We start from the raw sequence: 11,630 nt of genomic DNA on the forward strand, positions 1-11,630 counted from the left end.
TCACTTCCATGTAGAGAAATCTCCATTGAACTTCGGGGGATGAATGTTCGCACCTGCCATTGTTATGATCTTTGTGCTTCAGACGACGGTTAGTCCTTCTAAGGCTTTTGGGCTCTGATACCACTTGTTGGTACAGCAGGAATCGACAAGAGGGGGATGAATTGCCTGAAACTAAAAGTTACCCTCCTCAAAGTTTTTCAACTCTAAAATAAAGCAACACTTAATAACAAAACAAAATAACAGAAAAGAAATGAAACTCAGCTATTTGACTTGGTTACAACCGAGACGGTTGTTAATCCAAGGCGGTGGAAAGGCGCACAAAAAGAGTCTCCTTCGCTGAAGGCGGAGAAGCCTTTTACACTTTGACAGCAGAGTAGTTGCTAAGAGAATGAGAGTACAAGAGTTGCTTTTTTGTTCGTTTCGTTATTTTTTAAAGTTGCCCGAGACCCTCCTTTATATAGGGGTTCTAGAGCTTATCGGATGACCTAATCTTCGGGATTAGGTTTTGACTCGAGAGGGATCGATCGACTGATCCCAGGTTCGGTCGACCGAACCTGCTATACCTGCCCAGTCTTCCGTCCAGGTGCAGTCTTTGTGGATCGAGCTTGGATTCAGTTAACCGATCCTTATGTTCGGTCGACCGATCGGCCAACGGTTTTCAGCTGAGTTGGCCAGATCAAATTGCTCGACTAAGTCTATGGATAAACTTCGGTTCGGTCAACCGATCAGTAGGTTCGGTCGACCGATCACTTCACCGCTGGCTGATGTGATGCTGACGTGTCACCAATAGCTGTGCTCTGATGCAAAGGGGTTCGGTCGACCGATCAGTGTGTTCAGTCGACCGATCAGTGTGTTCTGTCAACCGAACCATTGACAGGTCAACTTCCAGTTGACTTGTTCTGATTCGGCTTCCTTGGATGATTTCGGCCATCCGGAATAGGGTTCACCCGAACCCAGTTCCCGGCCTTCTCCTCGAGCAGTCTTCCATCCCGGTTTTACGTCCCTCAAACGCCGCACACGTTCTTCACGCCCACCGATGTACTCTTCCGCAGCTCTCTCGTCCTTCGGACGCACCAAGCCCGTCGACTCCCTTCCCGTGCCGTCCTTCTCGCTAGCTGCGTCTTCTGCTCGACTTCCTGCGCTCCTAAGTTCCTGCACATTTAGACACAGGGATTAGATAAACAGGACCTAACCTAAACTTGGTTGATCACATCAAAACTACCACGGGGTCCAACAGTTAAGTTTAAGGGGGAGGTCTAATGTTTTAAACTTGTATAGTAATTTTATTTGATGTCTTGTTTAACCCTAACTTAACTTGGGTTGATCCATATTAAAAATAAGGAGATTGTAAGTACCTGTGGAGGTTTTGATGTGATCAACCAAGTCAAGTTAGGTCATGTTATCTTTTGATATCTTGTATCTAAGTGTGCAGGAACTTAGGAGCACATGAGGTCGAGAGAAAGACACAGCTAGCGAGAAGGATGACATGGGAGAGAGTTGATGGGCTCGGTGCATCCAAGGGACTACTCGCTATGGAAGAGTACGCTGGTAGACGAGAAGGAGACTCGCGGCGTTTCCAAGAGATGAGAAGTCGGAGTAGAAGGCTTTCGAGAAGGCCGAAAAATGGGTTCGGGTGAACCCTATTCCGGATGGTCGAAATCACCCAAGCGAGAAGAGCCGGAACAGAATAAACTGGACAATCAACAGGTTGTTGACTGTCCAGCCTAGTCTATGGCGCTCGAACCCCAAAGGGCAGCCAGGGCGCCCCAGGCTCGCACCCTGGTCGAGCTGGTTCAGCCCGGTCCGAGTGCATGGATCTAGTCTAGGCACCTAGACCACAAAGTTTATGTTTTGCAGAGCTGCCATGATCCTTTGCATCGTGGATAAAATTTTATCCACCCTTAGGTGCCCGGAACCTTTCCAAGCACTCAGATCAGTGCTATAAATACAACCATGATTTCAGTAGTTGAAGAACAACACTTGTAAACAATTTTTCTTTGTGGTCTACTACTGTGTGAGTTGTTTAGGTTCTAAGATACTACTCCGCCCAAAGGAGATCTTCATAGTGAGCTTCATTTACCTTGGATTAGCAATCCTCTGATTGCAAACTAAGTAAATCTTTTCTGGCCTCTTTTTTTAATTAATTAGCTTGTTAATTATTTTTTACAAGTGTTTGTTTTAATCAAGTTATAAAATCGAGAAAGGTTTGAGTTTGTATTTTCAGGTCTATTCATCACCCTCTAGTCGGCCGCTAGGGGGACCAACACTTTGGGTTTTGTTCTCCTATTGACCCAGGTTCAATTGAATTAGCTTGGTCTGGTTCAACTGCAATTAGGGTTTTGGGTGTGGGGTTTGGACTTCGGTTGAACTCGGTGAATCATCCTCTTTTGCACTGGGCAAATCAATTGAGACCTAGTAGGATTCAAATTAAGCATCTTCCTTTGGTTCAATGAACCACCTTTCTAAAGACAAAGTGCAATTATTAGATGAAATTCCATAAAATATAAAGAAAATTTATCTAAGCTCTAAAGAGACATTAACTCATAAAATATAAGCTAAATCAAGAATTAGTCACATGAGGAGATGAAGAAATTGTTAGTTAGAGCTCTAGAGCCAATCATTTGATGATTGTTGTATGGACTCGTTGTATCATATTCTTATGTATATAAAGGTATTTTGTTTATGGTTATTATACTTGCTTGTATTGGTGCCAAATAACTAAGTATAATAGCGTCCTTGAGTAGAAGGTTCTTACCTATATCAATCGATTGGTTGAATCGATAGTGAGATGATATAGGGAACACTACTCTTAATCATTCCTAGTCAAGTATTAACATTCAAGGACAATGTTAATGCGACGAGACTAGCATGTAGGTCAACTCGATGACTTGATCTCACAAGTCATGGATATAGAGATATCAAGTTGACACATGGGTATGCATTGGAGAATGTATACTGAGTGACTCGCCATGAGAAAGTATCATGGATCGTTATATGAGTGTCATATACTTTCTCATGTGACTATTAGTATGACTATTAGTCCTTGAACCTGAAGTCACCATGGTTCCCTACATAAGGAGTTGCATACTTTGGCTTCGTCAAACGTCACCCGTAACTGGGTAGACTATAAAGGCGATTACTGGGTATGTAACAAATTATGCGGAGGGTTGTGAGTGATGTAGATCAGATCTATCCCTCCTATATGACGGGAGTGACATCATTATTCTTGATAGAGTGAGACCATTAAGTGCATGGTCATGCTCAAATGAGTCAATATGAGATGTTGAGCTCATTTGATTGAGTGAGTCTACTTGGGATTCATGATTTAGATTGATTAGAGGATGACACGGTCTATGCCTCATATTGATCAATCTAGATGTCAAGGATAGAAGGATACTTGTCATATATTGTGAGGGGTCACAATTAGTAGTCACAAGGTGATGTTGGATCTCAACATTCTTGTAACTTGGGTAGTAATGATGTGTTGCTAGATACCGCTCATTACTTATGCTTCTAAATGGGTTTAGGAGCATTGTCAACGTTACAAGAACCTATAGGGTCACACACAAAGGGCAATTAGATAGAGATTAGGTTCATATGATGAAACAAGAGGATTAGGTTCATGTGATGAACCTAAATTGGATTAAGAGTAATCCAAAGTAAACTAATTGAGTTGGACTCAATTTGGTTCATGTGTTAAATGAGTCTAATTTGGACTTAGACTCATTAAGCCAATTTAATTCAATGAATAGAGATTCATTAAATTAAAATTGACTTGAACCAATAGTTAGATTTGATCAACCATGGGAGAGAAGTGGTCAAGTTTGACTTGACTTGAGAGGAAGATGAAAGGTCAAGTTTGACTTGACCATTGCCACCTCATTTGTGAGTTGACATTAAGTGGACTAATGATGATGTGCCACATCATCAAGGCTAGCACATGTGTGTGCCACCTCATGAGGGAGATCAAGAGTTGTGACTCTTGAAATCCCATGGAGGTTTATAAGCCTCAAAAGGTGGTCGGCCACTTAATTCACAAGTGTGAGTTTCATTTAGTTTTGGTAACTTCCTTCTTCTTCCTCTCTACCTTTCTTCTCTCCCTCTCCTCCACCATTGTTGATCCTCTAAGATTACTAGCACATGTTTAGAGGTTCTCTCCATAGATTTGTTCGTGTGGATACACATAGAGGGTTGTACACTTGACAACCATGAGATCCGGCGAACCTTTGACGAGCGGGATTTGCGAAGGGCATCGCATCAAGGGTAAACTCTTTTCTTTGTAGATCTAGTGTAGATCTAGGTTAGAGAAACTCGTACACGTAGAAAATTTTGTTTTATAACTTCGCACGGATTCAGTGGCATGGGATTCGGGGTTTCCGCAATGCAAAAAATGATTTTTGCGGCCCGAAAAACTCTACAGAAATATTTAAAATAAGAGCTAAAAGTATGCATCAAGATGTTAATTATCAATCTTCAAACAACCAAAAGAAGAAGAATTAAGCCAAAACCTGTAATTCTTCTTTTCTTCTTCTCTATTGTTTTTCATTTGAGAGCTTTGTAAACTCGTTGTAAAAGATTTCTTCACTTTCAGTGGTGTTCCAAAAAGGAGAATTCATAATGAAAGTTGTGATTGTTGATATGAACTTTTGGATTAGTCGTCTCAAATAGATGGATACTGAGTAAATTAAGATATTAACGTTGTGATATACTTAGTTTTAAATATGCACTGCAAAAGCAAGAAAAATTGAAGCGAGTTATTCTTCACCTCTAACTGTACCAGTCCCAATATTATTATCAAATATCATATGACATCAATCAACATATATATTATATTTGATAAAGACATGTTAAATCAATCTGAAGCAATCCACCAATGGTAAGAAAAACATTTGAATAATATAAAAGATGACTTATTGACTACCCAAATGCTCCGCATGATATGGCCTAGGTCATGTGTAGCATAGGAAAACTTAACACATTTAGTGGTTTGATTTAAAGTTATGATACATAAATATCTTAATTATGTGAGTATTAAGTAATTACATAACTAGATTTTAGAAATAAAATATAATTTAATATTATTTTGTTCAAATTTAAATAATACAATAAAAACTTATTTATTTGAAGATTTTAATATATAATTAGCACATGTAATTATATTAGTCGTCAAATCAACTAATAAAATATAATAATAATAATAATAATAATAATAATAATATTTAAGGATGTAAATGAATCAAATCGCTCATGAGCTATTCAAAACTCGATTAGATAAAAGCTCATTTGAGCTCGTTTATTAAGGCTCATTAAGATAAATAAACCAAGCTCAAGTTTCATAATACTCGACTCGTTAGTCCGTGAACATGTTCGCTAGTAAATTCATGAATCAACTGTTAAAAAAAAAATAGAAAAATAATATGCAGAGGGAAAAATCTCAAGAAAAATCTTAGGGAATGACACATAAAATTATGGGACCCATAAAAATGAATATGATAAGCCATTAATTTATATGTCCATCCCTAAACTTTTAAATGGATATTTGTGTTTATCAAATAAGCTTTAATATAATAACGTTAGCATATGTTAACATTAATGAGCAAAGTTCAATAGATAATTTTTTTTAAGTGTACGAGCTAGTACCCTTTTAACATTATAAAAGAGTAATTGTAATTCAATAAATAATCATTGGATTATAATATTTTTTAAAAAATAAATATAGCAATAAAGGTAAACTTAAAGGCTTACCAGGCAAGTTCAATCTCCTATTTTTATATTTTAAAAATATATAAATAGACAATGTAAATATAATTAATTACAATTTTTTTTATTTCTTTTTTTAAAAAAAATCATCCTAGTTATTATTATTTTTTTTAAAAAAAAGGTATTTAATATTTTTAACAAAAACACTAGAAACTTTTTAAAAAATAAAAAGAGTGAGCTCAACTATTTTTAATCTAAAGGCTTACCAGTCAAGTTCAATCTCCTATTTTATATTTTAAAAATATATAAATAGACAATGTAAATATAATTAATTATAATTTTTAGTAGTTTCTTTTTTTTAAAAAAATCATCCTAGTTTTTATTAATCTTTTTTTTTTAAAAAAAAAAGTGAGAGTAGGGTATTTAATATTTTGAACAAAAACACTCTAGAAACTTTTTTAAAAAATAAAAAAATAAAGAGCTCAGATATTTTTGTATAATCTGTAATGAACAGATAGTATGAAAGACCCTCCCCTTTCACAAATAATCACCTCATAGCTCATTTTGAGTAGGGGTTCGAACCGTAGACTAGTTAGACCATCATTCAGAAAGGTCTAGCCAACCGTAAGCCCTCACGTTCTTGCAGGTGATCTATTCTTTATTATTTTAGAGTATAAATATCATTTGGTTTGGGGAAAAAACACAATAATTTAGGACTCACACCTCAATTTTCTTGTGTTATGTCAAAGTTCAACATCCCAATGCTCACTACATTTGATAAAGACATGCTAGATCAATCCGAAGCAACCAATTGTAAGAAAAACATTCGAATAATTTCAAAATCGATTTATTGACTACCCCATAACCCCAATGCTCGACATGGTATGGCCTAGGTTGTGTGTAGCATAAGGAAGCATGACGCACTTAATTGTTGTGAATTGAGTTTGGAGTCATATAGCCTATGGGCTTAGGATATACCTAACTTTCCACAACATCGAGCATGACAATTCCTAATTCAAGCCAACAAAATAAAAGGATTAATGAATTATATCGAATCATAACTCACTTATCCCATGGGGTAAAATATGATTGATGTGATAGAGATAGTCGAACCGTGGCATGGTCAAGTTAATAGTCAAGTTGGACTGGAAATCAAGTCAAATCGAGCTCGGGTCAAGTGAACTCAAGTTTGAGTGAGATCAAACCAAGCTCAAGTCAAGTTAATTAGCCCCCACTAGGAGACCTCAAGTCAAATCTATCTGAGTCGTATCCAAATTTAGTTTGTCCCAATCTGGAACTTTGATTCAACATGGTGGTTATTAAAATGTTGATCATCAAAAACGTGTCTCTTAGTAAGAAAGAGAAATTGTGTGTCATTCTTTGAAAACCAGAGTCATCATCACTCTCTATTTAAAAATAATTGATTGTATCATCAAGACAAATAATTCTATTATAATTAACTCTCCTTACTATTCATTTTCACTTTTTGTTTTCTTCATCTTTTTTTCATGTCTGATTTGAACATATGAGGAGCTTTGCCAAGGCTTTCCTTGACCCTCATTCTAACATCTCCCTTGAATCTTTCCAAATCTCTATCCACAAATCTCTATAGTATTCGATATTCAAAAGGCTGACTTGAAGGAAGCTCGATCGAAAGGAAGTTGGCCTAGGAAGATAGACCTGAAAAAGACCGACTTAATTTGTATTCAATTGGTCGAAAGTATTCAGTCGTGGTTACTTTTTGTGTGTGTGTGTATATATATATATATATATACAGAAATCTTATCCTGCGGTGCTTTTTGTGCGGTTATGTGCGGCACAAGTTATTCATTGTCATCTGAGCTGGCAAACAACCTGCTGCACTTACACATCAGCAGCAGGTAAAATAAAAAAAGCATCTCTCCACAAATCCTAAATTGAAGCAGCGCCGACTCCTCTCCTCATCGCTTCCTTCTTCTCCCTCTCCGAATCCCCTCCTCTCTCGCCGAAGCTCGTCGCTAAGCAGAGCCGCCCTCCTCTCCTCGTCGCGAAGCAGAGCCGCCCTCCTCTCTGCCGAAGCTCGTCGCGAAGCAGAGCAGCCCTCCTCTCCTCGTCGCAAAGCAGAGCAGCCTCCCTCTCTCGTCGAAGCTCGTCGCAAAGCAGAGCCGCCCTCCTCTCCTCGTTGCGTTCCTCTCTCGCCGCGAGACCCCTCTCTCGCCCGCGAGACCCCTCGTCGCGTTCTCTCACAGTTGATCTTCCTTGACACTAGGGCATTTCTCTCCGCCGAACTAGGGTAAAATCCGTGTTGCCTCTTGTAAAATCTATTCTTTTGTCCTGAACAATGCTCTTGTAAGGATTTGTCAAATTATCATCTACAGCTTGCAAGGATTTGTCTATTTAGTGATGCCATGCCAAACTAGCTCCACAACTCTAAGTCATCTGATTGCATAAAAACAAATTATCGAAATAGATAACTTAAGCTTTCTAATAGGCTGCTGCATACTACTACCATGGACTGATACTCGATGAAGGCAACACAGAGAAATCACATGGAATGGCTGCAGCTGCTTTGCAAACGGCAGAAGAAGTTCTGACTGAAAGCAAGAAGTCCTGTGAAGACTTCCATGTTATGCCTCCCACATCAAGGTTTACTGATCGATACATGGATGTTTGCACATTGTAATACCATCTAAGAGAAAGATATCGAACAGTCCTAGTATCTTGAATTATATGTCCACTTCACATGAATCCACCTCTTTGGGGATCTATGAAATATCTGTCTGAGAGTCAAAGAGCAATCGTCCCAAGGCTGAACAAGAAGCAGCATTTCAGTGGAAGCATGATTGAAACAAACAAGTTCAAAGAGAGGCGACTGGAAGGAGTTCCTAAGTTGAAGCGATCATCTTCCTTCAATGAGGATAGGTAATCCAGACTCAACTCTTAACATTATTGATTTACTAAATTGATCATATTCGCATGAAGCACCAACTTTTTGACTCGAAATTTTGATGAAATTGTTGCTTTTACGTAACCTATTAGCAATAGGCTTGTTTTACACTTACCTTACTCAATGGAACACTGTTCAGTCCTTGGATGTTCATGTCAGCCTTCTAAATTCTACTATTTTTTATGCATGAAATTCCCAATATGTAGGAGCTACGATATGCCTTGTTCAATAAGGGAGAGTGAAAAGATTGGGGATTCATCTCAACCGAAGTATCCCTCCGGGGCTTCCAAAAACATATCCGACTTGAACTCCATGTCTGATGATAATGCAACAAAGATATCCCCCGTTTCAGATGCAAGAAAGTCCTCTGCATGGATGGACATTCCTAGGTCTTCGCCTCTCCGTTCGTCAACTGATGGAAGTAAAAGATCAAGAGAGTGTGTGTAAAATACCGGAAAATAGACGAATACTAATAAGGGATTTTTCCGGAATTTTTGGTAATTTTTCTAGAATTTTTCGGAGCTTGTATGGACGAGTTTTTGGAGATAAAACGAGGTTCCGGAAAAAAAAAATCTATTTAGGTTACCCCATTTAAATGAGGAAAAGTTGAATTTCTAAATTCCTTTTCTTTATTTATTTTGCCTTTTCTTTATTTTCTTTACTTCCTCTCCTCCTCGCCGAAAGCCCCTGCATGCCCGAGCCATTCCCGACGCCGAGCCCTAACCGACGCTCACGGCGGTTTTCTCCATTTCCTCTTCTCGGTTTCCTCCTCTCCTCTTACATCTTCTCTTTTTCTGCCCTAGCGCCTCGCCGACGTCGCTCCTCCTCAGCCTAGCGCCGGCAGCCGGCTGCCTTTCCTCTGCCGATCCCTTGCCGCTGCCCCTTTGGACCGAAGCAGCGTCGACCACTGAGACTTCCTCTCTTCTCCTCTGGTCCGCCGAGCCACCGCCGGACACCTTTGCTCTCGGCCCCATCGCGGTGATCAGTAGCCACTGGACGTCGACGCGCAGAGATTACACCGTGCCCTAGTCCTCCATCTCGCTGGCAACCAAGTACCACTGCCGGTGTTCTCCCGTGCCTGAGCTTCATCTCCTCTTCAGAGTAAGGTTGTTCGGATGAGGTAACAACAAGTGATTTCAGCAGTGATTCGGCAGTGTAAATTTGAGGTTTCCAGCAGCAATCAACCCTTGTTGGCAGTAACAAACCTTCAGTGGATCAGTGATACTTGCTGTGAATTTAGGTAAGGTGTAGGTGGTATAATTTTTACTGAGTTTGGGTTTAATTTGATTAATGAAGGTGTTGGAATTGTGATTTAGGTTTATCGGTTTGGGAGATTGGCAATTTAATCTTGCTCCGACTGTTGATTTACAGTAGCAATGTTTCCAACCAGATTTGGACAAGTTGTAGAGGTAAGTTTGTATATGTACTAGATTTCATTCTAGTTGTGGACTTGTTAGGGTGCCCTAATTCTATTTAATCGTGATATGTGGCTTGAGTGGATTTGGGTTTTGCCTAATTTAGCCTTAAGGATTTTATTTAGCTATACATTTGAGTTAGCTAAATACATTATGTTTATATTGGTGACACAGGACCTTGACGCGAGACGGGTATCTCGGCGTCGGAATTTGACCGGATACGATCCTTTCTATTTTCGGAGGCGGGTACTTTTGACTTATGTCATTTGATATACATAGTAGTGAATTTAACAAGTTGCATTAATTATGTCCTTTATTTGTTTTGGTTAGTCACTACCCAATATCTGACACATGATTGATTGATTGCTTGATTTGCATTCCATGTATACTTTATTTGTTTATACATGCTTATAGGGGGTAGTGATATACCATGCTTCACCATGTTCAAGGTACCTAGGTTTTTAATACCTTCCGCAGTACTTTGATTCGATATAATCCGTTGACCCGATGCACTTTTCATATATATGGATTAGGTCGGGATGTTTTATGGTTATTCACATGCACCATTCAGATGATCGCACGTGGCGATAGTCCGCTCCATTATTGTTGAGCACATCGCCGATTACGGATCCGCACACACCACCACTCATGGGTTAGTGGTCGATTCAGCAGAGTGTGTTGCAGTAGGGATAGGCACCGTTGGTCCACCTCATGGGTAGTGAGACACAACGTGTTATCCGGCAGGGATTCCCGTCACCTGTATCGGGAGTTGAGAGCATTAAGCCCCCATTTATGATTTGGGGTAGGAGGATAGGTGTACTCCGACAGCATCCCATCCACTCGGTCACTCATCAGGAGTAGTGACGACAGAGTGCACGGTTGTCACAGCCCTACCCACTCGGCTTTACTATTGTGTGAGATGATCGACTGGTGTCAGGGGTGACCAGACGCATCATTGGCATCATATGATTTTTTTATTATATGTTTGCTGGTTGCAAGCTTCACTTGTTAATATACTATCATGTATACTGATTTCCTTATCGATTTTTCTTGCTTTATAACTCACTTGTTAAATAAGTACTCTGTTTATGTATATGCATTTTATACTTTATGGATACTGCTTAAGATTGAGTGCATGTTTACTGTATATTATGAAATGAGATGAAGTGTTGGATCATCTTATGTTGATATTTTCGGGTTGAGGCTGTCCGGAGCAGTTCCATCGGCCTCCCATCTGCACGTAGGGCCGGTTCTCTACTAGTTCGTTATTTGTTTTATTTTGGCCTTTTGCTATATCAGACTTTGTTTTAGTATTGTCTTTGGATTTTTCCTATGGATATTGTATGGAGTGATACCTTTTGATGGATTTTTGATATGATGTTGGATTTCATTCTACTACGTGCCTGCCTGGACGGCAGAAGAGGTGAGTTCGTTGGATTTGAGCTTTACGAGTGTAGTGGAGTAGGGTGGATTTCGAGTCAGAGTCCTATTGTTATTGATTACTATTATTAACTGCGTGGTTGTGACAGCCAGAGGTTGAATATCTTTATAAACTGCGTGGTGTTTGTTTTTATTTTTGTTATCATTCC

At 39.2% G+C, this 11,630-nt stretch overlaps 1 protein-coding gene across 1 annotated transcript; it reads left to right on the plus strand.

Annotated features, from left to right (window-relative positions):
* The first annotated feature begins 7,616 nt into the window (after nt 1-7,616).
* Nucleotides 7,617-9,401, plus strand: LOC121969409 (protein SOSEKI 3-like). Its single transcript, XM_042519510.1, has 3 exons — nt 7,617-7,972; nt 8,171-8,601; nt 8,833-9,401. The coding sequence occupies exons 2-3, from the start codon at nt 8,423-8,425 to the stop codon at nt 9,071-9,073; spliced, it is 420 nt and encodes a 139-aa protein (XP_042375444.1). The 5' UTR covers nt 7,617-7,972; nt 8,171-8,422; the 3' UTR covers nt 9,074-9,401.
* The last annotated feature ends 2,229 nt before the right edge of the window (nt 9,402-11,630 follow it).

This window comes from Zingiber officinale, chromosome 1B (assembly GCF_018446385.1).
Source record: "Zingiber officinale cultivar Zhangliang chromosome 1B, Zo_v1.1, whole genome shotgun sequence".
In the NCBI taxonomy this organism is placed as follows: Eukaryota; Viridiplantae; Streptophyta; class Magnoliopsida; order Zingiberales; family Zingiberaceae; genus Zingiber; species Zingiber officinale.